The 27,772-nt window shown below is 36.1% G+C and overlaps 1 protein-coding gene across 3 annotated transcripts in view; it reads left to right on the forward strand.

The window, feature by feature from the left end:
* Nucleotides 1–27,772, forward strand: part of DLG1 (discs large MAGUK scaffold protein 1) — a 77,285-nt gene that overhangs the window by 42,566 nt on the left and 6,947 nt on the right. The window contains exons 12-18 of one of the 3 annotated variants that reach the window (XM_041414487.1): nucleotides 8,670–8,784; nucleotides 15,194–15,370; nucleotides 16,132–16,201; nucleotides 20,559–20,658; nucleotides 22,965–23,006; nucleotides 26,112–26,162; nucleotides 27,470–27,571. In XM_041414487.1, coding sequence (XP_041270421.1) covers nucleotides 8,670–8,784; nucleotides 15,194–15,370; nucleotides 16,132–16,201; nucleotides 20,559–20,658; nucleotides 22,965–23,006; nucleotides 26,112–26,162; nucleotides 27,470–27,571 — 657 coding nt within the window. Of the gene's footprint in view, nucleotides 1–8,669; nucleotides 8,785–15,193; nucleotides 15,371–16,131; nucleotides 16,202–20,558; nucleotides 20,659–21,351; nucleotides 21,386–22,964; nucleotides 23,007–26,111; nucleotides 26,163–27,469; nucleotides 27,572–27,772 lie in introns of all 3 variants that reach the window. The other 2 variants (XM_041414488.1, XM_041414489.1) reach the window with 2 other exon arrangements.

Here is a 27,772-nt window from a genome sequence, read left to right on the forward strand (position 1 = left end):
TGTGTTCTGCAGAACACTACATCATCAATACACATATTTGTCCTCCTGTATTTCTGCAGCACATTGCAAATGTCTTAGTTGAAACTTCAACAATTTAATAGTCTAAAATGAAATGCTTGAGTCTGTAAACTCATGTATTATTGGTGCTACATATACTAAGATATTTTTTGTTGATTTATGAACTGTGATGATCAGCAAATTTCTCCAGTTTTGCTAAATTGGTTGGCCCAGCACTGAATCTTCCTTGCAGAGGAAACTTTCCTTTAGCAGTACTGTCAAGGGGTAAGTGTAGGTGTCTATCAGGAGTGGACATGGAGCAGGACTGCTGCTTTTATCTGTTAGTTGGCTGACAGCAGCACACTTGAGTCATTTTTTATTTATTCTTTTCTGTCGTTTTTCTTCTATCCTGACCTGCTCGAATGTTTGAAGCATTAGCTTCCACATTCCCCAACCTCACCACCTGCATCAACATCACATCTCTCCCCTGACCCAGGAACTCTGTTCATAGTAAGGCCAGATGATGGGTTTTTCTGCTTCCTGGTCAAATCCCTGCAGCCAGCCCATGTTGCCAATGCCTGCATTGTCTCAGGAGGCTGTCTCTTGGTCACATGTTCTGTCTGTACCTTGCTGTGGTCCAGGATTCATTTTCTAACAGTGCTCACTCCGAGGCTGCCTTTTAAAAAGAACAGTAAGGTCAGCATTGGTTCTGAGATATTTGCTTTGGCTTTGTGTTAGAATTGTCAAATATTTCTGTTGATACACAGTTGGTCTGTCCTCTGCTTGACTCTTCAGTGTTGTCAACTATTTTATGAATAAATGTGTGTGTGTGTGTGTTTTTATAATTATCCTAGTTTTTTGTTTCTGCCACTTGGAAACAGGTTAACAAGTATTAAAATATTTATCAAGTTGTTGTTCATTATTGGTGTTTCTCAAATGTCTTCATAAAGATGGAGAGCATCAGTTATAACTGCTTGTATTGCATATGTATTTTATTTATATTTATGAATCCAGCAGGATTATGTAAAAGATGGTGACAGCTAGGACAGATCAAGGAGATTCTAGACACCCATCAGGGTTCATTATATCTGAGTAAAGAGATTCAGTATGATAGGAGCATTTGGAAGACACTTGGGACTGGCTCACTTCACTCCCTGTTATTGTATATGACAGTTTGTGTGTTCATAGATGTGGTGGGGAATGATAATTTATGTTTTTACATGCTATCACATTTCCTATTTTCCCATCATAAATTTCCTATTTATCTTTCTCCTCCTATTTTTGGGAAAAGAGGTTTTTTGCAAGCAGTTCTCTCATAGGAAAGTCTGAGTTAGGCTATAGAAAATTGAATCGCTGGAAAACCCTTCTCATGCAAAGGCTTGAATTTTCCATGTCTCTCTTCAAATCCATGGTAACTAAACTCATAATTACTGGGTTTGGGATAGGCTATTATGACTGAATGAAATTGATTTTATTGAATTTGGGCTCAAATTATGTAACCACTGTTTTTTCTTTCCCTTAAATCTCCACAATGTTCCTTGGTTATGGAATTGAGTGAAAACAGATGTAATTACATTATTTAAAATGTCTTTCTGGGCATTCCTTCAGTTTCCAGGAGTGTTCGATAAATTTGAAGGATGCCTTACAAAATTTTTCTACTGCACTGAATTAAGTTTGAGCAACTTGCCAGCAGTCTTTGGGACAGGTAGAAGCCAAACGTGGAATGTGAGTGTGTTGTGCTGTTTCCAGAAGTGGCTCAGGCATCAGCACCCCCACAACTGTACTCAGTTGACCTCAGGCTTTCTCCCTGTAGACTCCAGGCTTTGCCTTGCAACTTGCCAGGAGCTAATGTTGGAAACTGGTGCCTGTTGGGTTGTGCTGGTGCATCCTTCTGTGGTGCATAGATGCCATGGGTGTCATACAGAGTCTCCCTGGTTGGGCACATCAGTGGGTTTGGACCTGTTGGGGTTGGATGCTGCAGAGGGATCTATAGCAGGAGACGAGCGTGAGTTTGTGAAACAGGAATTATCCTGTAGAAATGTGGTTGGGAAGTCAGGATGTTGTTCTCATTTTCATCTTTATTTGGAAGCTTTTCCTTACTCCTTTGCTGGTACTACAAATTTCTACCTCCTTTCAAGACATCACTCATGAATAAAAAGGGATTTTGTTTTGCTGTGAATTCAAGTGGAAAAGAAATACTGTGACCTGGAGCAGTTTCAAAGCAGGAAATGTTGTTTCAGTACACAAAAGTGTTTTGATAAGCCATTTTAATTCAGTGGCTTCTGACCCATTTAATTTTTGTGCTGCTTCCTGGCTCTGCAGACACCTCAGTGCCACACTGCTGTGTCTCTGGGTTTCCTGCAGAGCGAGGATGGCAAGGGAGAATTGTAGTGGTGCAGAGGAATGAGGGGAAGCAGTAAGCAGTTTGGATATGTGTGTCTCCTGGCAGTGGGGATTCAGAATGGTCAGCAGTATGATCGTGCTGCATAGCAGGGACACAGGAACCGGAGCGCTTGAAGGGAATGTAGTGAGGGGAGGAGCAGCAAGGGGGAAGTATAGGACTGCAGAGGATTACAGTTCTGGAGGGCTCTGTGGTTCACATTGATACCCATTGTTACATTCATTTGAATGAAAAGGTCATCTGAAATGTAATAACAATGTTGCCTCACAATTTAGAATTTCTGGAAGATTATATTTTGCCATTCCTAAAAGGTATGAGGTGCCAGTGGGCTGCCATACCTGTATTATAGTTCGAGTCCATTTAAATGTTTAAACATAATAGAATAGCCAAACAAATATATTAAAAGTATGAAAATATATTTGATTAAAATTAGATAGAAAATAATTTATTGGGTTAAGCTTTCTATTGTAGTTATACTCTGCTAGATCAGAACTGAGCTGTGTTAAGGATGTAACATTAACTGCAGTTATGTAAACTGTTGAGGCCTGCTCTTGGAGAGCCTTGAAGAAGGCACCAGGCCAAGTCTATTGGCATCAGCAGTCATTCACTGGTCACCTCATCCTTCCCCAAAGCAGGGCAAAATTCAGAGAAGCCTGTCATGACAGAAAAGGGTACCAGCCCTTTCTGTTTCCCAAGGATTCACCTGTCATACCAAAAATAAAATTATAATTTATTTTCTGAAAGTAGCAAGATGTTTAAGTGATCTGATTAGCTTCATGTTCTTAGGTGATCTGGTGGATCAGTGTAAGATTAGGAGAAGGTGGAACCAAAACATCAAGAGAAGATTTCAAAGTATTTTTGTAAAACATCTGCTACTGAACCTACATTGTTCATGTAGGTAGTTAACGCACATTCTTTCAGTTTTATTAATGGAAACTGTGTTTTCTTCATTCTCTCGTCTTTAAAACAAATGACTCAAAAGAAAAAAAAAGGAGGAAACACAGAAGTTTTGTTAGAGCTCTCTGCTCATTGGTCAGAGTGTGGCTGATTTCTCTATTCACAATGCTGCTTTTATGTAATTCAAAAGAGAATAACGGAGCTCTGGGAAATGGTGCCATTTTCATATGTATAAGCTAAGATTGTTTTCTGAGCGTTAGTCTTGAAATACATTGTACATCTTCTGTCTGCAGAAGTCTAGCTGGGGTAGCATGAAGCCGATAATGCTTGTACAAAACTTAATTTTCAGTAATTGTTTTTTATCAAGGCTGAGCTTCCCTTGCTTTCTGGATGAGGACATGGATGTTCTTCAGTAAAGGTCATTCAAAAGATCAGAGCATCCTGATTTCATACAATGAAAAATTCTTAAAAAAAAAACTTCAAAAAAGGTTTGCCTTGTTTTTGAGCATACTGTCCCTGGTTTTCCAGGTTTCTGTTCTTGCTTGTTTTGTACCTGGTTCTACTCATTTGCAAGTAATCTAGATTAGTTAATTAGAGTATTTTCAAAATTGGACCCGTTAAGATTAGAAAAAGGGTTTTGCTAAATATAGCCCTGATAGACGCTATAAGGCAGCTTACACGTTTTAATCCTTTAAAACCTCACTCCTACTCTTTAATATAATAAATATAATAGTAAATAAAATTGCTTGTGGGTGCTTGCTAAGCCTTCAGCAACATTTTTAGTGGATTCACCTCAGCAGTGACTGGACCTAGTCTCTTTCTGAGTTTTCCAGAGTGTGTGGGAGGTGTTATTAACTAAATACAAATGCAGTTTTTCTAATCTTTTGAGATTGCTTGGCGCAGTCTTTCAAGTGATTAACGAGATACAAGCTCATTAAACATCAGACAGTATGAAAGTCACCCACAGCATGTGGAATTCATTCTGGTCTGTCCCAGGCAATGTTCATATCAAATGACAAGCATTGCAGCAAAATATCTCCTCAAAAATGATGGATGATATTTTTATTGCGGTCCATGCATTTTAAAAGAAAAATGGAAGATGAGTATAGCATCAGTGTGATGGTGGCCATCCTGACTACCAGACTTCATTTCTCTCTTCGGAGGCACCATGAAAAAGAAAATTTAATATTCTGCAAGTTGAGAAAAGACTATAAATCAGTAGTTATATAAAATTGTCAGCACAGGAGTCCTCCTTAGACAGATCCAATAGGCCCTGGTAAAGAGGGCTTTCCATAGACAGATGGGAAGAGGGAAGCAAGGGGCATACTTTTTTAATGAAAGTGAACTTTTTCAGCTCTACGTGGGTTCACTGTATGTAAGAATCGCTGCCATCTGTTCCCTGTGCGCACATCCCGGCTTCCTTCAGTCGCTGCTCCTCCTGTGCTGTTTGCCGAATTCCCATCCCTTGTGCAGCCTTCTGCTCTCCTGCCCCTTTGCTAGAATGTGTGTTCCAGACCAGATGCATTTCCATTGCAGCAGCGTTTTCCTCTTCCCCTGCCTGTACAGACAATTTTTCTGTGTATTTCTGTTTTGTTGCCTACCAGATGGGCAGTACAGGAGAGTTTCAGTGATCAGATCCTTTCTGGAGTTCTGATTTTCTGTTCAAGTAAATATTGACATTGAAAATATTACAGATTTCTGGGTAAAATCACTTTAGCAGCTTGGAATCAGAGTAATCTTCTAGGATTTGCTAATCTCTCCTCCTTTTTGTTTCTTGCTGTGGAATACATGCAGACATGAAATAGAGCAGATTTAGTCTAGTTTGCACCATCTGCTTATCCAGTGTAATTTTAAAGTTTAAACTTGAGCCCAGATTTATTCATCCTCTGTTCTTAACAACTGATTATGTGTCAACCTGAGCAGGCTTTGGGTTTTTTTTCTTTGGTGATGGTGGGGTTCTGTTGGATAAATGCCATGAATTGAAGCAGGAGGTGCTTGTGCTTCCTTGATCTCACTGTTATGTCAGTAGATACTATTCCCTCCCTGCCTCTGAACTTCCTGGAAACTTTGAGAAAATTCTAGTCAAGAAAAGATGCCCTTATTCTAATTCTCTTATTTTATTGTGTTTTGTGGTAGTTTTGCTGCCTGTTATCCTTTATTTGTTGTATATCAGCAGCAGCTTTCCTAAAATTCAGACCTTTAAATTGATTCTGAGTGAAGTTTCATTCATTGTTGTTGCATATATGTCTGGTTTTCGAGCCTGACCAAATTCTTACTGAAAGAACTGAGAGTTTGGATTGTGTGGTTTTCTTTTGGTTTTGAATTTCTTTTTGTGTGGGTGTCTGTGTTTCTTGTACCACCCTAGTTCTTATTAAAACAGTATTTCAGAATCTCAGTGTTTCGATGGCTGTGGAAATTGGAAGCATATTTGTAGACGGAGTTCCAGTGGCCAGCCTGCTTCATTTGGGTTAAAATCACTTTTTCATTTTCATTTAAACAACTTATGCCCTTTTTGTTACCCTGATAACACTACACCAGAAATCAAATGCGTTCCTTCCCTGCCAAGCTCTTCATTTCCTGTTGACCAAGAAAGCAGAGTGTCCTTTTCGTCTTGTTCACTGTGCCTGTTCCAGCTCCAAATTTCAGGAATGTTGACATGACAAAACTTTCTTCATAAGTTGCATATTTATATGTGCAGTGTATGATATTGTCACAGCCAAGTGGAATTTTGTTGTGCTGTTCACTGTGATTTAGGGGAACAAATATCAAACTTGTCATACACTATATATGACTATTATGCATAACATAAGAAAGAAAAGCATTGTAAAGAAAATAGTTCTCTAGCATTTGTGAGAATCTAGGCATGATAAGCTGAAGGAAAGTAAGAGATTGAAGACACAAAAGACACTTGATATCCAACTCTTCTTAATCACAGAGATAGAAATATAACCTGTCCTAGACAAATTATAACCTCTTCTAGATAAATTAGCAGAGCTCACACTTTGCTTCATAAAGCTGATGTTGAACCATCCCTACTTTGTCAGCAGGGCACAGGTGCCGATCCTTTGGGTATTTGGCTAACACTGCTTTTCTGGTGCTATCAAGAGTCCTGCTGCTGTGTTACTTTCTGTCTCCAGCATTAGTTTCAGCAGCACTATACCTAATACTAAGGTTTCTTTTTTTAAAAGCCTGTGTACTTTTTAGTTCCAAACCAAATGATGGTGAGAATTCTATTTATCCTGTTCCTCCCAAAACCTTCTGTTAAGAGGAATATATCTCAAGTTTTAGCTAGCTCTACATGAAAGGAGCTCACCAGATTCTGACTGCATGGTGCTTAAGCTTCTCCTAAATATGAAATTTCTTGGCACTCCTTCCTTTTGAACAGCCCATTAGTTTCCTTTTTTTGCTTTATTCATATGGCAGGAGGCTCTGTGGTGAAATTATTCTCCTCCTTACTCCTACAGATGTCCCTGTCACTCATTCAGCACTTACTTCCCAGGAGTTCTGATGAGAAAAATTAAATTAGTTCAGGAAGCTGCAAGACCAGCAACCTGCAGATGAAATATAGGATAGAGTTAAGCAATACTGGGAAATAGCCTCCCTGGTAGCTCTCATATCGATGTGCTGCATAGGAGGAAGTTTGATTCTTTGATAAAATGACATGATACAGAAATTTGTGTTTTTACCAGTAACTATTGCAAAGAGCTGCACATATTTTTAGTATTGAACAGGCTGTAGCACAAGAAAACACTGGAATTATCTGATCTTTTCCATGCTTTCTTTCCTTTCATACAGGGGCATACAAAAATCTTTTAGGTTTATAGTTTCTCGGTTACAAGTGAATAAAATGAGGTGACTCACCCAAGGTCCTGCAAGGCAGCAGTAGGACAGCAGGAGTGGGCTGTTCTCTCACTGCATCTGAGCCCTTCCCCTAAAGAATGCTGCTTTCTAAAAAATGTTGCTTTCTCACATTCCTCTTTGGTTACTGTCCTGTTGTCTTACATTCTTTTGTTGTTAGTGATACCATCGGTAGTGGTGGAAATAATGGTTTTGATTCTCTTGTCAAACAACATCATCAGTTTGATTTAGTGCCGGTAAAGCGTTTGATCTGAACTTTATTTGTAAACAGACACTTAGTGCTATTTTAAAAACTAGGAAAAGCTACTGGCTTTTGCTTATAAAGGACAAAAGTTAAGGTTATTGAAGAGACTGTTCATATTGTCATAATCTGGATAGGGTTAATTATAGATGCTCTCAGTGCTCACTGTATGATGAGTGTGGGGAGGAAGGGCTGCAGAACATAATACGATAAAACAGTCACAGTTTTTAGATGGCTGTTGAAGGAACCTTAGTTTAAAGATTTTCTCAAGATTTTTTATTTTAGAGTCCTTTCTCAGTCTTGCACTTCCTGAATAACCTGGTGCCCCCAGGGAGTGAGGGTGCAGCTCAGGAGAGCAGCTCAGTGCCCGGTCCGGCAGCGGCACACACGCCCTGGCTCTGCCAGTGTTGACTTGTTATAATCTGGCATCACGTGGTGTCCTGGGGAAGGTGGTGGCTGCACAACATTTCCTTTGACTAGGAAGGGTTTACAAGTGGATCTGTTGATCATGAAGTCCAAACTATTCAGCTGAAGGAAAAACTTACTTGCTCTGAGTTCGTATTTTATGCTGACGGCATGTAAGTACCTCACTTCAGGAGATGTTTGTCCTGAAGAAACAATTACTGTTTTCCTGTCTGCCTTTGTAGCTAAAATCAAATGCATTTAGCATAGTTTTATTAGTACACGGTGCTGCTTAAGAACACAATCCGTTTTTCCAGGATTAACATTGTACATAATTCTGTGGGGGCAGTTTGAATCTCTAATGCCGTTTACAAGTGGATTGAAATTCATGCCAGAATTGTGGATTTTTTTTTTCCTTTCCTGAGCTTCCAGAGGAATATGGTCTTATTTCAGAAGATGTTTTGCATATTTCCCACCTTGTAGTGTTAAATTCTTTATCTCAATCATATCCAGTAATTTTGAAGTACAGACATTTTTCATTTCCATTTCTTAACATTTAAAATTTAAAAAATGTATTTCTTGGTTGTAAACATGTATTTCATGTGTATGTTCTGAAGTTTCCTTTCTGTCATGGGTTAAAATTAATCTGTAACTGTCTTGTTATTACTATGAAATTGATAATTATTAGTAGAAATGTTTGTCTTAATTTGAAAAAAAAATAGTTACTGTGAACTATAGATGATAATCACAGAAGTTTGAATTATAATATTCTTGTATATTTTCTTTGTCTAATAAAAATTATTTCAAATTTTCTTTCAGTTTAATTGCTGAAGTTTGGCAGGAAGTTAATTGCCATGCCTGTCTTTGTTACAGAATACAGTCGTTTTGAAGCTAAAATCCATGATTTACGGGAGCAGATGATGAACAGTAGCATTAGTTCAGGATCAGGATCTTTGCGAACCAGCCAGAAGAGATCCCTCTATGTCAGGTAATCATCTTTCTCATAGTACTCCTACTGTGTTTTTCTGCTTTCTTTAGACTTACTCTTTTGGTATTTGTGTTTTCCTACATTTATTTACCAAGTATTCATAAAGGGATGCTTATATGCAAATATAATAAAAATAAAACTGTATTTAGACTGATTAATGTAATATAGCTGAAAAAGTAGTAATATCCCTGGGAACTATATGAACTTTGAAGAATGGTGCTATTATTTGCTTTTTGTCCTTTGATTTGAGAGAGATGATAATCCTTCAGCAAAAATGTATATTTCTTCTTTAAGTCAGTGTATGTGAAGTCCTAAAAACTTGCTTAGTTCAGTTTGTGTTTTTGTGACAGTAGTCTTCATATTCTCCCTTGTTCAGTACTTGAGTTCAAATTTATAGTCTTCTCTTTAAGTTTTGACAGATTTCCATCTTATTTCCTTCAGCTTATTTTAGCTGTTTTCTTGGCTTTATTAAGGAACCTTATTTCTCTATCCAATTTAATTTTGTTATGGAATATTTTTCCATGGTAACCAAGAGAGAAAATGCAAAGCAAATGAACTGAGTATAACTCATTAATTTATTCATATCAAGTTAAACATAAAGGAGGCTGAAAGGAAGTGAAAACATAAGAGCATGAAGCAGATGAGAAAATAGGTGGTTTCACAAGGAAATTATGGCAGGGTGCACCTTATTCGTGTGTCAATCAACTCCTACATTGGTTATCATGTACTGATAAAGCATAACGTTTCAAGTGTGGAACGTGGGTAAAAGGATTACATTTTTAAAAATAATTTGGTTTTTGAGTTCTTCAAATCAGCTCATCTCTGGATTGAGTCAGTAGCCTCTTGGTAGGGACCAGAATGTTTCAATAGGGCAGGTAAGCTTTCAAGTAGTTCTGGTGTTTGGGTTAAGGTTATACATGATTTAAAATGTTGTAGGACCTCACTCATTTACCTCCTAAAAGTAAGCAGGCTCAGGCGCTCTTGACTTTTCCCATCCAAAGCAGATAGTGTTTTGTTCATGGTGTGTTCTGTCTACTGAGCTGTGGGAAAGGAAGCAAGCCACACACCAAGCTGTTCCCCAAGTAATTTCATCCATGCTGAGGGAAGTCATGGTCCTTGTAACTATTGCTGAGTGCTTGACACAAGTGTAGCTAAATACTCATAGGGCTTTTGTTTAGCTTGACTCTAACAGGTAGTTCCTGTGTTTTGACCTGTTGTTTCAGTAGCTGGATTCCGTTTTCTCAGATCTGAGCCTACTTTTTTTTCTACTTCTGTTTGCCTTAAATATTTTGGGGGTCAAAATTTAAATCTCTAAAAATAAATGCCTTAAATAGTAAGGGTCAGTGCTTGATACCACAGTTATCCATATCTTTGAATTTCTACAGGTAGATAAGTGTACATATGGATATTGTGCCAAGATCTTAATTTCCATGATCCCAAGATTTATTGCTTTAGTGTTATCATATACCTAAATTCTAAACAATTCTAAATGCTTTTATTTTGCTTGGTTAGCTATAGCCTGATTAGGTTCTAAACCGCTTATGCTCGTGTTCGCACATCTGATATTTTGACCCACTGACAAGCATTTTATCTCTATGTAGTTTTTATTCTACTGATGGGATTGTTGAGCTTTTGACTTTGGCAGCTGCTGCAGAACTTGCAGCCTTCTCCAGGCTGTTACCAGAAGCCTGGTGGGGACTGGTTTCATTGAAGGGTTTTGAGGCTCAATATTCAGTGTTGGTATAAGTCAGTACAAATATCTAAAATGCAAAAATTCCACAACAAAAGTACATTTCTACCCACATCTTTTTACAGAGGGTGCTGCTAGAGCTTTTGGGGTCTTCTTGTGTCATCATACCAAGAGCTGCAAAAGACTGGGAGGCAGCTTTGTATGCACAGAAAGGGTTCTCATCTGTTCTGTCTTGTTTCTGATGTAATTTTGACCCCATTGAAGTAACTTACGAATATTTTCACATATTGCTAGATACTGACAGAATGTGTTAGTTACCCATTTTACTTCTTATAATAAGTCACTCTGGTATAGTCATACTGTACTTTTAATTTAATTCAAAGCCAACTTTAATAACTTCAGATATCTTTTTTCAGTAGTGCTGGGTTTTGGATATGCCTTAAAGGATCCAGTTGTGTAACAAAATGCTGAATTGAATGGTAAATCCACCAGTACATTGTTATAGGCATTCAATCACAATTTCAGAAAAGCTATTAAATAAAAATAACCTGAAAATCATCTCTGCTGCTTTCTCAAAATGAAATTAGGAAATAAAATCAGATAGATCATTGTATCCCTGTAAACATGATATCTTTAAGACTAGACTGCCTGTAAACAGCCTTTTTTGGTATTATGTAATATAAAGGAAAAGACAATTGCGTTTGCCCAAAAATACAATTTAGAATAAAATGGCAGGTATTTCTATGTAATTGTATCTATATCAAAAAATGATGCACAGCAATTTAGGAGACAGCCCTTGGAGGGCAAAACAAATACAGCAATTCAGCAGCAGCTGACTCTCCATTTGCATGTCCTACTGTCCCCCCCACACCATGCCCCTGTCCCCAGCTAGTTCAGATGTACTGATGTGTCTTGTCTTACTTTGCTTTATATTTCTTCTGGTCTTTGTTCAGAGACAGATTCTCTCATAATGTTTCTGGGTTTGCATCTGATCTATATTATATATATCTCATCTGGAGATTCAAAAAGCACATGTGAGATATCTTCATGGTATCAAGTTTCTGTGATAATACATGGTGAGAGAGTAAATCTGTTCCATATTACATCTCATCTTCTGTGGCAAGTCTCAGTCTGCAACGTATGTAGCATTCAAAATCAAAAATTATATTTACCTTTGTGCATTTTTCTGATCAGCACAATACATTCCAAATTCAAACAATGGTGCTGATTTGTGCTTGAATCACAGCAAAAAAATGATTATGTCTGCAAGTTGAAAAAACTTAACAGTTTTAAAATTACTAAGAAATTTTGACTAAGTCCTTTGAAAAAATAAGATATGCCATTAGCAGCAGGCTAAGTGTACTTGTCTGCTGTTTAATTGGGCCATCTCTATGGTATTCTCAGATTTCAAACACTGAGTTTCAAACAACTTTCCCGAAAACTCAAAAAAGGAGAACCTCCTTTACAAGCTGACCTTCATTTATTGTGAAGTGGTGAAGTTAATTCATATTTAATGAAATGAAACATTGAGCTGCTTTTGCTGAAGGAATTCCTGGTTGCTTTGTTTGTTGAAGAAATGCTTCAGTAGAACTTGGTCAACAGCCTATGACACTGAAAGTAATGAGTGTGGCAGGTAAAAAGATACTCTGGACAATTTGGCACTGTTACACAGCCATTACATTTTGGGCTTTGAACCATAAACAGTCATGAAATATGCAACCTAATTTCAGTTTCTCTAGACTTGTAGATGAAGGAGCTGAGTTGCCTTTTTAGTGCTCTTTAGTTCCCGAGTAATACAAAGTCAAATAAAAGGGGGGACTGGGTGCTTTCTCTAGAAAATATTTTTTTAAGGACTTCCCATTTAAATTTAAACAGAACATTATTGTAAATATTATGCATCTGCATTCAACGCAGTAATTGATCAGGATTACTAAATTTATTTTTAAGTTAATTTGTTTTTATAACTTACAATAAGTAAATGTATACATGGCATTTTTAATCTGTAATGAAAGTCCCTATGCAGGAAGCTAATAGAAGCAGTATTTTTTATATTCCAGCTTGAAGCTTTATATTCCAGCTTCACATCTGGGCTGTGAAGTGAGTTCTTGGCTGATGATGTGCTAGGCATACAGGAAAAGCCATGTTAATCACTTGGAATCAAAAGAAATTTTTGTTAATTCTGTTTGCTTTTGAAGTCATTTATAGGATCATTAGCAGCTCCTGGTATTCCTATAAATGTTAGCTGCATACTTTTGTCACTATTATGTGACACCCTCAATGATCTTTTTATACAACTGTCTTCATCAGCTTTGACTTTTTTGTCCAATAAAATTATTTTTCTTGAAGTGACTTTACCAGAGAAAATGTGTTTGATGAAACTGCCTTTTATTGTACAGAACCTGCCATGTGTAACCATTTATCTAGTTGGAAAAGCACATACTGATAATAATGGCTTTATCCATTTCTGCTTTAATCTCATTTTTCTCATGCAGTCAACATATATGTTAATGCTGTTAGGCCGAGCTCACAGCTTTTATAAATTTATATGCAAACTCAAAAATAGAAGTAAAAAATGAAGCTGGTAGAAATCATTGCTTGAATGCTAACACAAAATCTCAGGAAATAAATGTCACGATGCATGTAATTAATTCAGTGAAAATGTATACAACTTGAATCTGCATTGAAAGTACATACTGGATTATGTGCAGTTTATTTTGAGGTATGAAATGATACTTGTCCAGAGTGTTTCTTGAACAAATGTGCAGAATAAATGTGGAGCTATTTCCTATCTGTATCATTTTCTTACCTGCAATATTTTGGCCATTGAAAAAAAAAAAAAAGTTCTGTTTTTTAAAAAATAATCAGGATATCTTAAGTGTGCTGTGGAATTAACCCAAAAGATCTTATTATGAAGGTTGCACTGCTAAAGAAGGTGGTATTTCAACCTCCAAGCTATTTCAAAATTGAGTCTGAATTTGGTTATAAACTTAAACTAAAGGTATCACAGATTTAAGTATAAGGTTCTTTGTATCAGAAGAGCAAATATTTTGAAGCCATTTGAAAATTTCTGTCTCTTTTGGACATTCTAAAAATCTTTATTAAAACCTTTAATCCTTTAGGGGTTTTTTTTCTTTTATTATTTTATAGCCTAAGAAAGGCATGGTGTCTCAAACAGGTCTGGTTTTGCAATAGATGCTGAAAATTAATTGGTCTGACAGAATATTTTGAATTTTTTCCCTGTAAACAACTTGTTATTGGTTATGAACACATACAGATCACTCGGTGCTTGAGGAAGGCAAAATTCACTAAGTTAAAGTAGATTTTAGAGCAAACAAGTTTTGATTTATATGGGTTAAAAATTTCTGTGATAGTAAAAATCTAGCAGAAAAAGATATGTAAGACCAGTGTTTAGGATGAAGAAACAAGCTGAATTTGGACAAGGAAAATGGCACCCTTTTAAATCATCACATTGTAATCTCTTGGTACTACTTTGCCTTGGCATTGAGTAAATTGAATTCAGGTATTGTTCAGAAAGTCCAGCACTGACAACACATGAGCTGGCAGATTAAATAATGTTGAGGATTTTTTGGACTGTGTCATACAAGCATTTATTTCACATAGGTGAGGTTCATGAACTATTTTTAAATGTAAAAGAAGTCCTTTAGAAGCCAGAACCGGAGCAGTATCTCTTGCCACTTGCTAAGAGACTCCTGTCATCTTTTATTTCCACGTCCTCATTAAACCCTCAGCTGTGCCAGGAAGAAACAGACTGCAGGTATCTTCATTTCCTCAGGGAACTTGTCCAGATATAAAATGATCCAAAAGGCAGAAAAGATATGACTTGTAAACCAGATCAGTTCCATAGTGTGGTGGACCATGTGTCTTTCCAGACAACTGTGCTTTCTTAAGCAAAATGGGGAACGGGGGTCAGTTGCATAAATCAGTCTGGCTGCCAGAGGGAATGTTAATAAAACTGTAGTCATGCAGCTGCTGCTCAGGTATTGTGAGTGCCTCTTATTTTAAAACAGGCTTACCTTAGGAAAAAGGGCGAGATTCTCTCAAAATGGTCAGGAATTTCCTAAAAGAATGTGCATAAGGTTCTCTGCCTTTGGGTACTACGGTAGCAGTGGTGACCAGGTCATATTTCTCAGTTCTTTTTTCTTTTCCTGTGAGCAGGATACTGATGATACTGACTTTTATTTTAAAGACAGTACTAAACTGTACTGAATTACTAAATAATTCAAATTTATAACTTGATATGGAAGTATATTTTACAGAACTTTTGACAATGCTCTATGCTTTAAGTACTTGCTTGTCTTTTTTATCCTAGGCTGACATGTAACTTGCTCTGTGCAAAGTACTTACTGACTTGCAGTAGGTGTCTCCTGTAGAGCTTTTGTAAAGCACTAGAGGTTTGCTCTGGATGAAGTTTTTTCTCATTCATTAAAGCTTTGAAGTGTGTGGGGGTACTGTACTACACTTTCTCTGTGTGTATGAGAGAGTGTATTCAGCCTTCTTTGTAAGTACCTGTCAGAATGATGCAATCATCTATGAATAGCACAGGCAGCTTGCTTCATATTTTGTGCTATTCATACTCGCCTGATTTTTTCTCGCTTTTTTTCTATGTTTAATTTTTTCTTTTCAATGTAGAGCTCCATTCATACTCTCCTGATTTTTTCTTGCTTTTTTTCCATGTTTAATTTTTTCTTTTCAATGTAGAGCTCTTTTTGATTATGACAAGACTAAAGATAGTGGCCTTCCGAGTCAAGGATTGAACTTCAAATTTGGCGATATTCTCCATGTCATTAATGCTTCTGATGATGAATGGTGGCAAGCACGGCAGGTAACTCCAGATGGAGAAAGTGATGAAATTGGAGTTATCCCAAGCAAACGGAGGTATGGCAAACTTTATTGACCTGGAGATGTCTGCTGTTAAACATCTAATCTGATTAATACATATATTGTATATGCTTTTCTCTTTCTTATTAGTTCTGTACCACATCAGCCGCTTGTTTGATTCTTTTGTTTTTAAGTAATCTGTAGTGGGATTCTCATTTGCTCAATGAAAAATTTATTAAAACCCCATTTAGCCCTAGGAGTTATGTGCTGAAGTTAAAAAAGGTGGTCGACATCCATCTTCTTTGTTCTCACTGTAAGTTATGGGTTTAATATCAGATAATTAACCATTTATGTATGAAAAGGTGGAAAGTATGAATGAATTTTATTCAAGTCATGACACTGTCATGAATTCTTTCTACCCAAAACCTGGAAAACTGAAAAATCATTCTTTGGTAGCCAATGGAGATGAGGTTTTTGTTGGCATACTGGAGACTCAAATAAGTGTTTAGGTGCTCTGAATCTTAATATCTGCTATTGACTGATAATTGAGGCTGTTGACTTACTGTGTTGTGTTTCCTCCTTGCACTCTCTGGGTTTATTGAACATGTATAGCCACAAAATACTTCCAACAATTCCACAGTGCATCACTTGAGAAATAACAGTTTTCCATTAGCAGGCTTCAGTTTTCTGAATGTGTCATAAGCAATAAAATGTATAGTACAAAAGGTACACCAATATGCTTCTGCTGCAGCAAGTGCTAACTTGAAGTTCTAGAATTTTGCTGATTTCTGACATTTTTGTGTATGTTTTTGTGGTAGAGTTGAGAAAAAAGAACGAGCCCGTTTGAAGACAGTGAAATTCAATTCCAAAACAAGAGGAGATAAAGGGGTGAGTTAATGAAGTGCTAATTACACCTGGCATTGTAAATGGTAACATTTTTCAGCAGTTTTGTGTGTGGAGAATCACTTTCAGATTTGAGTGAAAAGAGTAAATTCTATCAAATAGAAATAATTTTGAGCACCAAAGCAGACTTTAATTGCCAAAACACTGCAAATTGTGTAAAGAATTAGCATAGAAATATGTATACTTCTTAATACTGTAATGTAGTAGGAGCTGTATGTCCTAACCAAGTATTGAATAGTGCCATTTCTAACAGCTCTGCACCAGGTATGATTCCTGTCACAGGACATGTGATGGGAATGAGTAGTGACAAAGAAGTGAGGCTACTTGAGTAGTAATAGGAATGTTTGTAGCCAAAATTATAGCCATTTCATAATGGCACAGCAGCCAAATTTTTTTATTGTTTTGAGGGTGAGGCTTTTTTGCAATGTTTTGGCTATTCTGAAATTTGAGAAACAATTCCACAACCTTACCATTTCCACCCGTAGTATGTGACTATTAATTTCAAAATTTAGGCACATTTTAGATGTAAGAGTCTTCTAAATTAATAATATATTGCCATTTAAAAAAAATCTGAAGTGTGCTTTACGTTCCTGAGGAAGCTATTTCTTAAAAAGTTATTATATTTTTAATTGCATTAATGCTGTAGCATTGTTTAGTCATTATTGTAAATCCCACAAATGCATTTTAGTAATTTATTCCAGTTACAATGCTTTCATAACTTCAGAAATTGCACACATAAAATATTAAAGCTTCAGTATTATATCCTGATAGTGTAGGACTGCAAAGTATAAAGGCTCTAAAATTCATGTATACATCCCTCTGCTACATGGCAAAGGTTTCAGTTATTAATGAAATGTCAAGTTTTTCCCCTATAAGTATTTGCTTAAAAGAAAATCAATATCTCTAACTACTCTCTGATTCACAATTATGGTACTGCCCTGTAGATTTACTGGATTATTGGCAATATTTTTCTGTTTTGGTGCTTTTGTAGTTTGGTATTGGAATAAAATATTATCAACTGACATGGTAATTTGAATTTGCTTTTTAGAAGTCATATAAAGTGAGGCTTAAATACTTCAGATTCTTTTCAATACACTAAGGAATTTTTCAAATGTTACCATGTTCTTTGAAAGATAATTGCATGATTTTAGAGGGGGTCTACCAATTAACTGCAAACAGTTAATTACTGATGTGTTTGAAGTAGCGTTTTGACAAAAGCAGAGTTGGTGCACAGTCCCTGTGTACTAACAGAGCACCAAAGAAATGCATGGAGTACTGAGTGGAAAAGCAACTACGCTTGCCATTGATGTAGAACTGCAGTTCTTTTTCTTTAGTAACATTTCATTTTGCAAACACTTACACTGTTCAGTCTCTTGCTTCAGCTGTAAATGTTCTAACATCAGAGTTTCTCCTTGAAGTATTCCTCCTGTATTTGTCATGATACTTTTGCCAGTAAGTTGACTGCTCCATACATGTCCTCATGGACTATGTGGCTTCCTGTGTCTGTGTGAGCTAATTCTCCATAAACAGGATGAAATACCAAATTTATACAGTTTTTGAAAATTTCTACATTAAGACCTTGAGGAATAACCCTAGTGATGGCTAACATTAAAATCCGTGATCCTCTCACTGTAAGGAAAGCTAAAATATCTGGAGCAAAAATGGTTACATTTTATTCGTGTTTGTTCTGTTCATATACACATTTATCTCATTTTCTGTGCTACTTATGATTTAATATATTCCTGCTTATAATGCCTGTGAATGATTGCCAGTGGGCTTATGAAAAATTAAATGCAATTACTGTGCGTTTTCAACTAATAAGCAAATCCTTCTTGCTTTTTATAATCATGATATCTTTTAAAAGTAATCTTTTGGCTAATCTTTTATGCAAAATCAGTATAATATTACTTCTATCTTCTCTTTTTTTTGGCAATGGAACTGACTCTGACCATTATACATGCAGTATATAGTTTCATATTAGCTCAGGAAGAGTTACTGTACAGAAAGTTAAAATAATAGTTATGAAATATTTTCAGAACTATAATGAAGAACTTGATTATATTTTATGATGCAAAATAAATCAGCTAGTCCTTTTATTTTAAATGTACAGATTGCCCATTCTCACCACCTCAACTAAACTAAACTATTTTAGCTTTATTACATTTGTCTCCTTTTACCAAACTGATGGACTTGCCCAAATGAAACAATTATAGATGTGAGTCTTACAGTATTTTTCAGTATAATCAGCAAGGATCTCCTTTGGACATATTTCTTTGTTGTCCTTATTCTCTAGATTACATTACCCTTCCTGGTTGTGAGAAATCATTGGCAGTGACTTGAATTCTGTTAGAGAAAGTTAAGAGGACCATAACATAAAAATTTGCCAGTGCCAAGTATGGTTCCTGCAGGCATATGATTGGCTTGAAACTTCACCTTTTGTCTATGTGTTAGGCTGATAATTTACCAATTTTTGCAGCGGAACAACAGTTTTAGTCGAACACGATGCAAGGCAATTAAAGGCTTTATGGATTTCCTCCTTAGCACAGTATTGTTATTTCCACAGGTCAATGTCACTGATTGTGTTCCCATGGTACCATGCACCGCTTTAACACCTTGTAATTTTTAAAAACATTGGTAATGAAAATATCACTGGAAGTTTAAGTATCTGCTATTGCCAAGCACATCTGGCCAGAAGGATTGTTAGTCTTGTAGCAGGATGCAGCTTTTGTGTTGTACTGTAGGAAAGGAGCACAACTACAGACATTCTCTTTAGGAAAGTCAAGTGCTAGTTTTCAATTGTACAAAAAATGTGGCCGATTTTTTGAAAAAAACTCTGTCCTGTTTGACCCCTTCTTGTTACTGTAATTCATTCCATACTTAATGCTGGTAGAAAGGATAATATGCCTTTTTGCAACTGTATTGCATATAATAGAGGAATGTGACCTCACATTGGCTGAACAAAGACAAACAATTACTTGAAAGCTAACATACTCCAAATTTTAGAAAAACTTGTTAATAGACTCTTGAATGCATGATTAATTTTTTTAACAATACCTTTTAAAAGATGTTTCTGTGGCGCTTTTCTTACTTCCTGCTGCACATGGGCTCTGCTTAGCTTAGAAATAAATAGTCCCCTACAGCACAGGGTCTCAAGACCAAGTTGGGTGCTTTCCTATTTTACCATCCTTTCTATTGTAGTTTTTTTCTGCAAACCAAATGACAAAAATATGGCAAATTTTGTGTCTTTGCAAAACTGGTCAGATGAGTCACTCATGCCTAAAGATGGAAGAGAATTTCTGCTGACATTAAGTTATCTGTATTAGCTCTAGTTCTGGGCGTAATTGCAATTAAAACATTATTGATTTATTTATACTTTAAGACATTTTGTTGGCTTAGAACACCAAATTAAAGGTGCTGTAGTCACGTGATGTCTTCAGCAGAAGATATGGCAGATATTACTAAAATCTGTGCTAATTACATATAAACATACCTATATAGGAATAAAAATGCATTGATGCTCTCCATCACTTGGACAAGCAAGCAGCACAATAATAGTTTATAATCATTAATATGGATGTAAATGTCTATGCAAGTAACTAGAAATGTTTGTAGCAACTGAGATGCAGAAATTCTTCAGCAACACAAGCAGTTAATGTCAAAAGTTGCTGAACATGATCCTTGATATACAGGTTTTTTCATGTGGTAATTATAAGTACACTCTTGAAAAACATAATTGCCACAATAAACCAATGAAATTAACTTGTGTCTTTTCTTAATCTTTGTATTAAGATGCAGACTTACATAGAACAGAGTAAGTCCTTTGAGTGAATTTACAATGAATTGCAATAGTAAAACACTGATACAAGCTTTGGAGTTTTTTTAGTTGGATGGTAACACTGCCCAATATTCTGATGTTCTGTTATAATATCAGTTGTTTGCAAAAGCCTCAGCTTGGTTTTTGGTTGTTTTTTTTTAATACTGTAATCCCTAAATGAGATAATATCAGTGATTTAATTGACTTTGAGTCGTTATGGTTTGGCCATCTTACAGCAGCTTAGTTTTCCACTTTTTTAATGCTCAGAGCAAGCCTAAATTTGTGAAAAACAGGTCAGGCTCTATAGCATGAACCAGTTTTCTCAATACTAAGCATGTGAAACATGGAGGATATGAGCAAAGTCCTGATCCCAGTCTCTTTCTAATGAGCTGAGAAGATGAGTGTTGAACTGAGATGTGCACTGCATAATGTGGTTGTAGGAGTCAGCTTCCGCAAAGCTGCTGGTCCGGGCCTTTGTTCACACAGACATTAGACATCCTTTGTTTTGCCCCTCCTTCTCTTCTTCAGCAGTCATTCAATGACAAGCGTAAAAAGAACCTCTTTTCCCGAAAATTTCCCTTCTACAAGAACAAGGACCAGAGTGAGCAGGAAACCAGTGATATTGACCGTAAGTATGTGGCATTCCATGGAGAGCGAAGCACAGTAGAAGGGCCTGCTAGACTGCACTAGGGTGTTACCATGGAGACAGTTTCATGAGCTGCAACAGGCTGAGGAGCTCGTGGTGCCAGTGGCAAACCAGGCTACAAAAGCAGTGCAAACCTTTGTTTGCTGTGAAAATAAGACTTAACACAAGAGCATCCCAGTTTGGAATAAACTGGGCAATACTGTTGGCTAACTGGAGGAGATAACTGCCTTCCAGTGTTGTCATTGATGCTTCCCTGCTTCTGACTTGGAGGAGAAGGCACAGTATTCATGAAAGTATAATGGAGCTTACCAGCTTCTCAAATCAGTCCCTTTAGACTGGTTTTTCTAAGTCGTTCATTCTAATTTGATTTTCCTAATGAAGAGAGTTTATTCCAATTTTCAGTGTTCTTGCCAGCAGTTAAAAAAAAAATGTATTCTCAAAATGTAGTTGCATAAATTTGCTAATTCAGAGCAGATTCAAAACAAACTGTGTTCTCTGCCATTTGCATTACTGATTGCACTTCATGTGCCAGTCAAGTCAAATTCTATAGACTTATTTTTCCCTGTGATGTTCTAGGAACTGTCTCCTGTCGTAGCGCCAATTTTATATATTACTGACAATTATTTTCTTTGTGATTGTCTTTTTATTGCTTGCCCTCTGGGGACTACTCTGCAGGAGGTCCCTGACGACATGGGATCAAAAGGCCTGAGTAAGTGATCAAAATACTCCCAAGTTATTTTAACCTCCATCTGAAAAATTACTCCTTTTTTTTTTTGGACAGATCTCTTTGAGATTGGTGCTCTACTGGCATAAGGAGGTTGACTAAAACTGGTTCATAAGCTTTTCCTACTTTGTAATCTTTTGGAGTTTTTGCTTTCAGGAACATATAAAGTTTATGTGACTGTCACATTAGATTTTTTCTTTGTTTTCAGAAGCTTACCAGTGCTTTTTTGTTTGTCCTTAACAGTACTGTGTTTTTAATTTGGTGATTATTTTTTAATGTTACTTATATCTTGTCCTCGTATTTTATTTACTTAAAAATAACCTTATGGCTCTTTACAGTAATAGTACAACCATTGCCGTGCTACTTTAACTAGTAACAGTTTTCACTCCTCTCTCTAGGCGACTGATGTTTACAGCTACTTAAAGCAAACACAACTTTTCCTTAACAAATGCCAGGAGAGTTTTTCTGTCTGACTTGAACACTTAGGATATTTTTATACCAGGTGGAGGGCCGAGAGGAGTGACTTGATGCACTTCTTGAATTCTGCTTGAATCCAGTCAGATTCAAAAGTTGCTGCATACTCTTAGCAGAACTGTAGGTGTGTACACACCCCATCACTAAATATATTAAAATAACAAATAAAAAAAGCCAAGACCTCGCTTTTATCACAGATATTAAATACATACACTGTTAGGCACTTATGCAATAGGAAGAGGAATCTCCAAAGGGATGTGGCCAAGGGTCATTAGGGATAGCATTTCTTCCCAAGGCATAACTGTAAGGCAGTGTTTGTGAAATTACTTGTAAGGGCCAGTGTACTTCTGTACCTGTCCTCAATCGTGAAATTCTAGTAACTGCAACATTAGTTTCTCAATTCTGAAATGGCTACTTTCAAAGGAATTCTAGGTCTAGACCAAGAATTTTAGCAACCTTTGTGGCCTTACTGTTTAGAACATAAAATCATAAGCAGCCTTTATGGTTTTATAATCATACCTAGTTTGAACTATGTAATATGGTCCAGAAATATCTCTAGATGATTCTGTTCTATAAACAGAACATGCTTCTTGTCTGTTTTTCAGCACAGACTTTTTAAAACTGCCTTATCACACCTAATGCAAGTTGTGTCACATGCTACACTATATTTCCTCTAGTATAATCCAGTATTTTCTCTACAAGAGACTAAATGTAATCAATAAATTGCCTGCATAAAAGTTGAAATGCATAATCCCAAGGTTTGTACACAACAAAATTCATCCTGAAGTGAAAATTTGAAAATTGCAGAGTTACATGTGAATTATGAATTAGTGTACTTTTTGTAATCTTATTTTATGTGCTATTTAATGTTTTTCTTTTTATTAACATCAATTCCTTTCATATGAAATTAAGCTTGATCCTGAGAGCTATGAGAAGTACGTTAAAACTTTTATATGCAGTATGTATTGATTTCAGCACTTTGATATGAGTATTGTCTTTCATCTGGATTATTTTTTGTCGATTTTCTTTCTGTTTGACTCATGCCATTGGTGTATGTTCCTTATTTTTTCCCATTGTGTTGCAATTTCAGAGCATGTAACCTCTAATGCCAGCGATAGTGAAAGTAGTTACCGTAAGTGTTTTTAAGTTCTTTGTTTATTCAGAGCCTTTGTTTTGCAGCTCTTTCTTTGGTTTTGTTTGTCTGTCTTTTCTGGGTATTTACATGTTAAATAGAACTTCCCAGTCAGCTTCAGGTGAAATATGTATTTCTGTATTTGGTGCAGCACTGCAAATTGTTCCATGTCTTTGTTTTTAAAAAACTCCCTAGAATCACTGCAAACTTCCTTTATGGATATTTTTGTGTTGTTGTCTGTGATTTTCTTAGTTCAGCTTAATTTGAATCTACAAATTTTTTTTTAAAAAATCACACAAGCTAGCTAGACCTGTTAAATTAAATGTAAATTTAATGCTGACAAATATAATTATATGTAGCTGAGCCTTAATACTGGAAGTGTAACCAAACTGTGTAATCGGTTAAATAATGCCGTAAGTATCTAAAAGTTTTTCACAACTGGTACTCAGATTTAATGTGTATATACTTCAATGAAAGTACAGATAAGCAAACATGTATTTACCCTTGCTTTCAGCTCATTTATTTAGTCAAGTGTGGGTGCTTAGTATGAACTGTCTTCAAAGCATACGACACACGTTCAGTGCTGGAGTCAGTTTTGATGGATCAGCATGCTAGTTTTCTCTCTTTCTGGAATGTCTTCTAAACACCACACTCAGTTTGCTTTTACCACTAGCATCAGCTCCAGTAGTGGTGACTATTACCCCAGTGCAGTAGCACTCCATGCTCGTGGTGGGTAATAGGCTGCATGGTGCTGTTCTGCTGTGCCTGGACATGTTTCAAACCACAGCAAGGACTGGAATCCCACTATTCATTCACAGTGAACAGCTCCCCAGTAAGGTTGCAATCTAGACCTGGAAGCCATGGTAGAGTAGAGCAGGACAATAGGAAAGTGGAGCATTTGAAGAGAAACATGAAAAGAAGCAACAGTGAAAGTGATGCAATGGTTCAGTGCTCAGTTCCTGCTGCCTGCTGTGTAATGGGCACTGCAGAAATACCTAATTTATGTCAGGATAATAAGGAAAGTGGTTCATTAACAGATATATTTGTTTGGCTGTCGATTTTTTCAGAGGTAATGAGCCACATATTTTCTTCCAGATGATGACACTGAAGGAGAGAATGTGTATACATGTATGCAAAATGCTGGTGGTGTTGCAGACTGTAATTGAAAAGAAACTAATTGAGGGAGGCATCTGTGTTCCCTGAGAATAACACAGAAATGAGCACATATGAAAGTTGACTTTGATAAACAGAAATTTTTATAGTTTTTAATGACATGCCATTAAAACCATCTAACAATGTCTGTTTCTTCAGAAATTTTGCTGCTTCCCTCTCTTCCAAGGTTTTTCTGAGAGCTAGCTTTATTTACATTTAAAGCTCCTTATTGGTACTACTAGTTAGTTTTTTCCTTTATTGTTACTTGAGAAGCCATGATTTTATTACGAATGTCATGGATTTGTTTATCTCCATGTGTAATTCTGAGCACTTTTTATTAAAATATTCTTTTAATTTCTTCTTACTGCTGTCTAATATGAAAGTTATCTTGATTACAGATGAGTACGGTTGTTCAAAAGGTTCATTCTATTAATACTAATTTTTCCAAAGTATTGAAAAGCAGTGACAATATATACTTTTTGCCCTCAATCAGGGGATGCTTTTTACTTGTTCTTATCTCTTTAGTAGTTTGCATAACTATTCTTTGACCTTATAGCAATACTTCTCCAAAGAAGTATCTAATTCTATGTGAGCTGAATCTTTTATAGATAAGTTGATAGTTGGTGATTCCCTATTTCTCTCCCGAGCCTAAAAAGGGTTCTGAAAGTATATACTGTCCTTCTAAAATCCATTTGCATGAGTAACTTTTTGAGATATTAAAATGTCCAGGTTGCATGGTTTTGTTCTGTCTTAAGGTATTCCTCACTTGCAACAACTTAGGAAATTAAAGTCTTCCTTCATGTATTGCTGTAGGACAGTTTGAATGCAAATTTATTGCAAAATGAGAGAAATATTTCTGTTAATGAAATGGTAACATTTAGATTTAAAATATCCTTTTGCATTTTCTTTGAAATAGAGAATAGATATATAGAAGCTCTGTATGCATTTATAAAAGCTTTCATCTGCCTTTTGTTTTTACATAAACTGTGGTGTAGCCTTGGTGTGTTCCTTTGCCTTTTTTAAGTACAGCTTATGAACATCAAAGAATGTTCCAAAATTAGACAAGTGAAATATTGGAGGACTGTATTTTCTTCAGTTTAAAGCAATGTCATGTAATTTGAGCTTGTGTCTTCAGAATTACAAATTTTCTGCTGTCACAGTTAATTTTTAGTGATTTCATTGTAACAAATTTTACTCAGAGATATGATGTTAGACTAGAAGTAATCTTTTAGAGAGATGGCAACTGAGGTATATTTCAAATGCTTTCACTAACATTTAAAAAGCCTGCAGCTGTCAAAATTCAAGATTCAGCTATTTTAATTTCATTCACTGCTAATGTGCTTCCTGGAGCTGAGAATAATCCAAAGCATTCAACTTCACCTTTAAAAATTAATTTATAAAATAGTAGTTGTTTAGTATATACATTCATAACTTTCTCGGTAGAATTGAAGTGGCTGAAGATGTTTATGGAAATGCCAATTCAGGATAAAGTTAATGGAAGGTCTGTACACCTTGACATACATGGTTGCCAGCCATGTATAAATACGGAACAATGTTCTTGTAAATCTGCCTTCAGAGAGTGGAGAGCGTTCCTGCTGCAGGTGGCATTGCTCTAGCAGTGAATGACAGCATGCATGCACTGCATCCAGGACTGTGGGGAGCAGCACCTCAGCAATGCTTGAAAATTCTTCTTGTGCTCTGTGTCAGCTTGACATGCCAGCGTACACCAGGAACTTACTGCGGCTCTATGTGTCTTATGCTTTACAGCTCGGTGTTTGGCTTAGCTTTGTGAGGTTTGTAATCCATCACTCTGGAAAGGTGTCCCTCATCAGTACCATTGTAATGCATATTGCTGAGCAGTGTCTGTATCATCATAGTCCATGGAATGACTCCCATGAAATATGTTCCTTTAGGAAAAAAATACATTGATGTGTCTTTGCCTTTACATTTTAGGTGGCCAGGAGGAATATGTGTTGTCATATGAACCAGTCAATCAACAAGAAGGTTGGTAGATCTCACTCATTGTGAAATAACCTGAATTGTTAGAATGCTTTGCATGCCATTATGTACTAAGCACCAGGATAAACTTCTTCACCCTTTTAAAGTTGAAACTTACTGTTATTCAAATGAATAAATCATAAAGGCATAAATTATTAAATAAAATCTCTGAATTATTTAGTGCAGAGTCCAAAGGTGTGCTACTTCAATAATTTGTATGGTTTATATTGTGGAAGGAAAATACAGTATGCTTAACAGTTTTGTCAGTGAGAACCCTCACAAATCATAGTTTTCTTCTGTTTCACATTGCTTTAGCATTCTCACTGTTTCTGTCACAGCAAAAATCATGTGAATAGATCATTTGTCTATTTAACAGCTTCAACTGAAATGTCTCTAATCAGTCTCCCATTTCTGTATGGTTTTCTTAAATGCCTAATTTGGTTAATAATTTCCAAGGGATTTTTTCCAGAAAAAAAAAGTAAAATGTAATGAAATGGAAATCACTAGGAGAAAATATTTTATCACACTTGCATTTTAAAAATTCCTTTTTACTGATTTCCAGTGGAATGGTTTCCCCTCACCAGAGGGGCTCACAAAGGGAGAAACAGCAAAGATGTTTGTTAATTAGTAAGTGAATAGATACTGGATTTAAGACATTCCTCGTACAAATATAGTAATAGAATGGAAATGAAATAGCTCTGAGTCAAATTAAAATATATTTAATAAGCCAGACATTAATTAATTGGTACTTATTTGTGTGACAGATTGAACCTAAAATTAAAATTTGTACTACTGAAATTACATGATCCTGGCAAGATACTTAGGCATTATTGTCTTAAAGGTTCTTACAGTGTGATTAAACATAATCTGCTTAAACTTAGTTTTCAACCAAATCTCTTTATTATAAATAATTAAACCACTTTCAAAAGGTACTACGCTTAATTTTGTAAGGGTGTTAATAGTTAGAAACTATTTATATTTGCGCCATTTTGTATATGAGTGCTTAATTGTGGTCTTAGAGGAGAAGCTTCTCCCAACACAGAATTTTATGAATTGTGCTGCTGCTTAGGTGCCTCTTTGAACTGAAAGGATTTTCAAACCTCCCCTCTATCATTTTTCCATTAGAATTTAGGATGTTAGTTTGTCAGAAGGTTTTTTTTCCCCAAAGGCTTCATAATTTAAGACTCAATTTGAATCACTGAGAATGGTGATTTGAGAGTGAAAGTTTAACATCTTACTATGACTATAGTATTGACTGATTGATGTTCTTCAGTGTGTTTTTACAACTGACATTATTCCTTTATGATTATTAGTCAGTTACACTCGACCTGTGATTGTTTTGGGACCCATGAAAGACAGAATAAATGATGACCTGATCTCAGAATTTCCAGACAAATTTGGCTCATGTGTTCCACGTAAGTCTCAGCAAATACTAAAGAAATTTTAGGTTATATTTTTCTCTTAATTTTTTTATAGATATCCTCTGTATGTTAGGTTAAAACAAAAAGTTAATATATTGTTTAAACTTTATAGACCTATCTTAATATCAATCTCTTTGTGACAATTTTGCAGTATAAATTGGAGGCTTTTTGGATATTGTAAGGGCAAAAGTCACT

Source organism: Onychostruthus taczanowskii, unplaced genomic scaffold, assembly GCF_017590055.1.
Source record: "Onychostruthus taczanowskii isolate IOZ18803 unplaced genomic scaffold, ASM1759005v1 scaffold45, whole genome shotgun sequence".
Lineage (NCBI taxonomy): Eukaryota > Metazoa > Chordata > Aves > Passeriformes > Passeridae > Onychostruthus > Onychostruthus taczanowskii.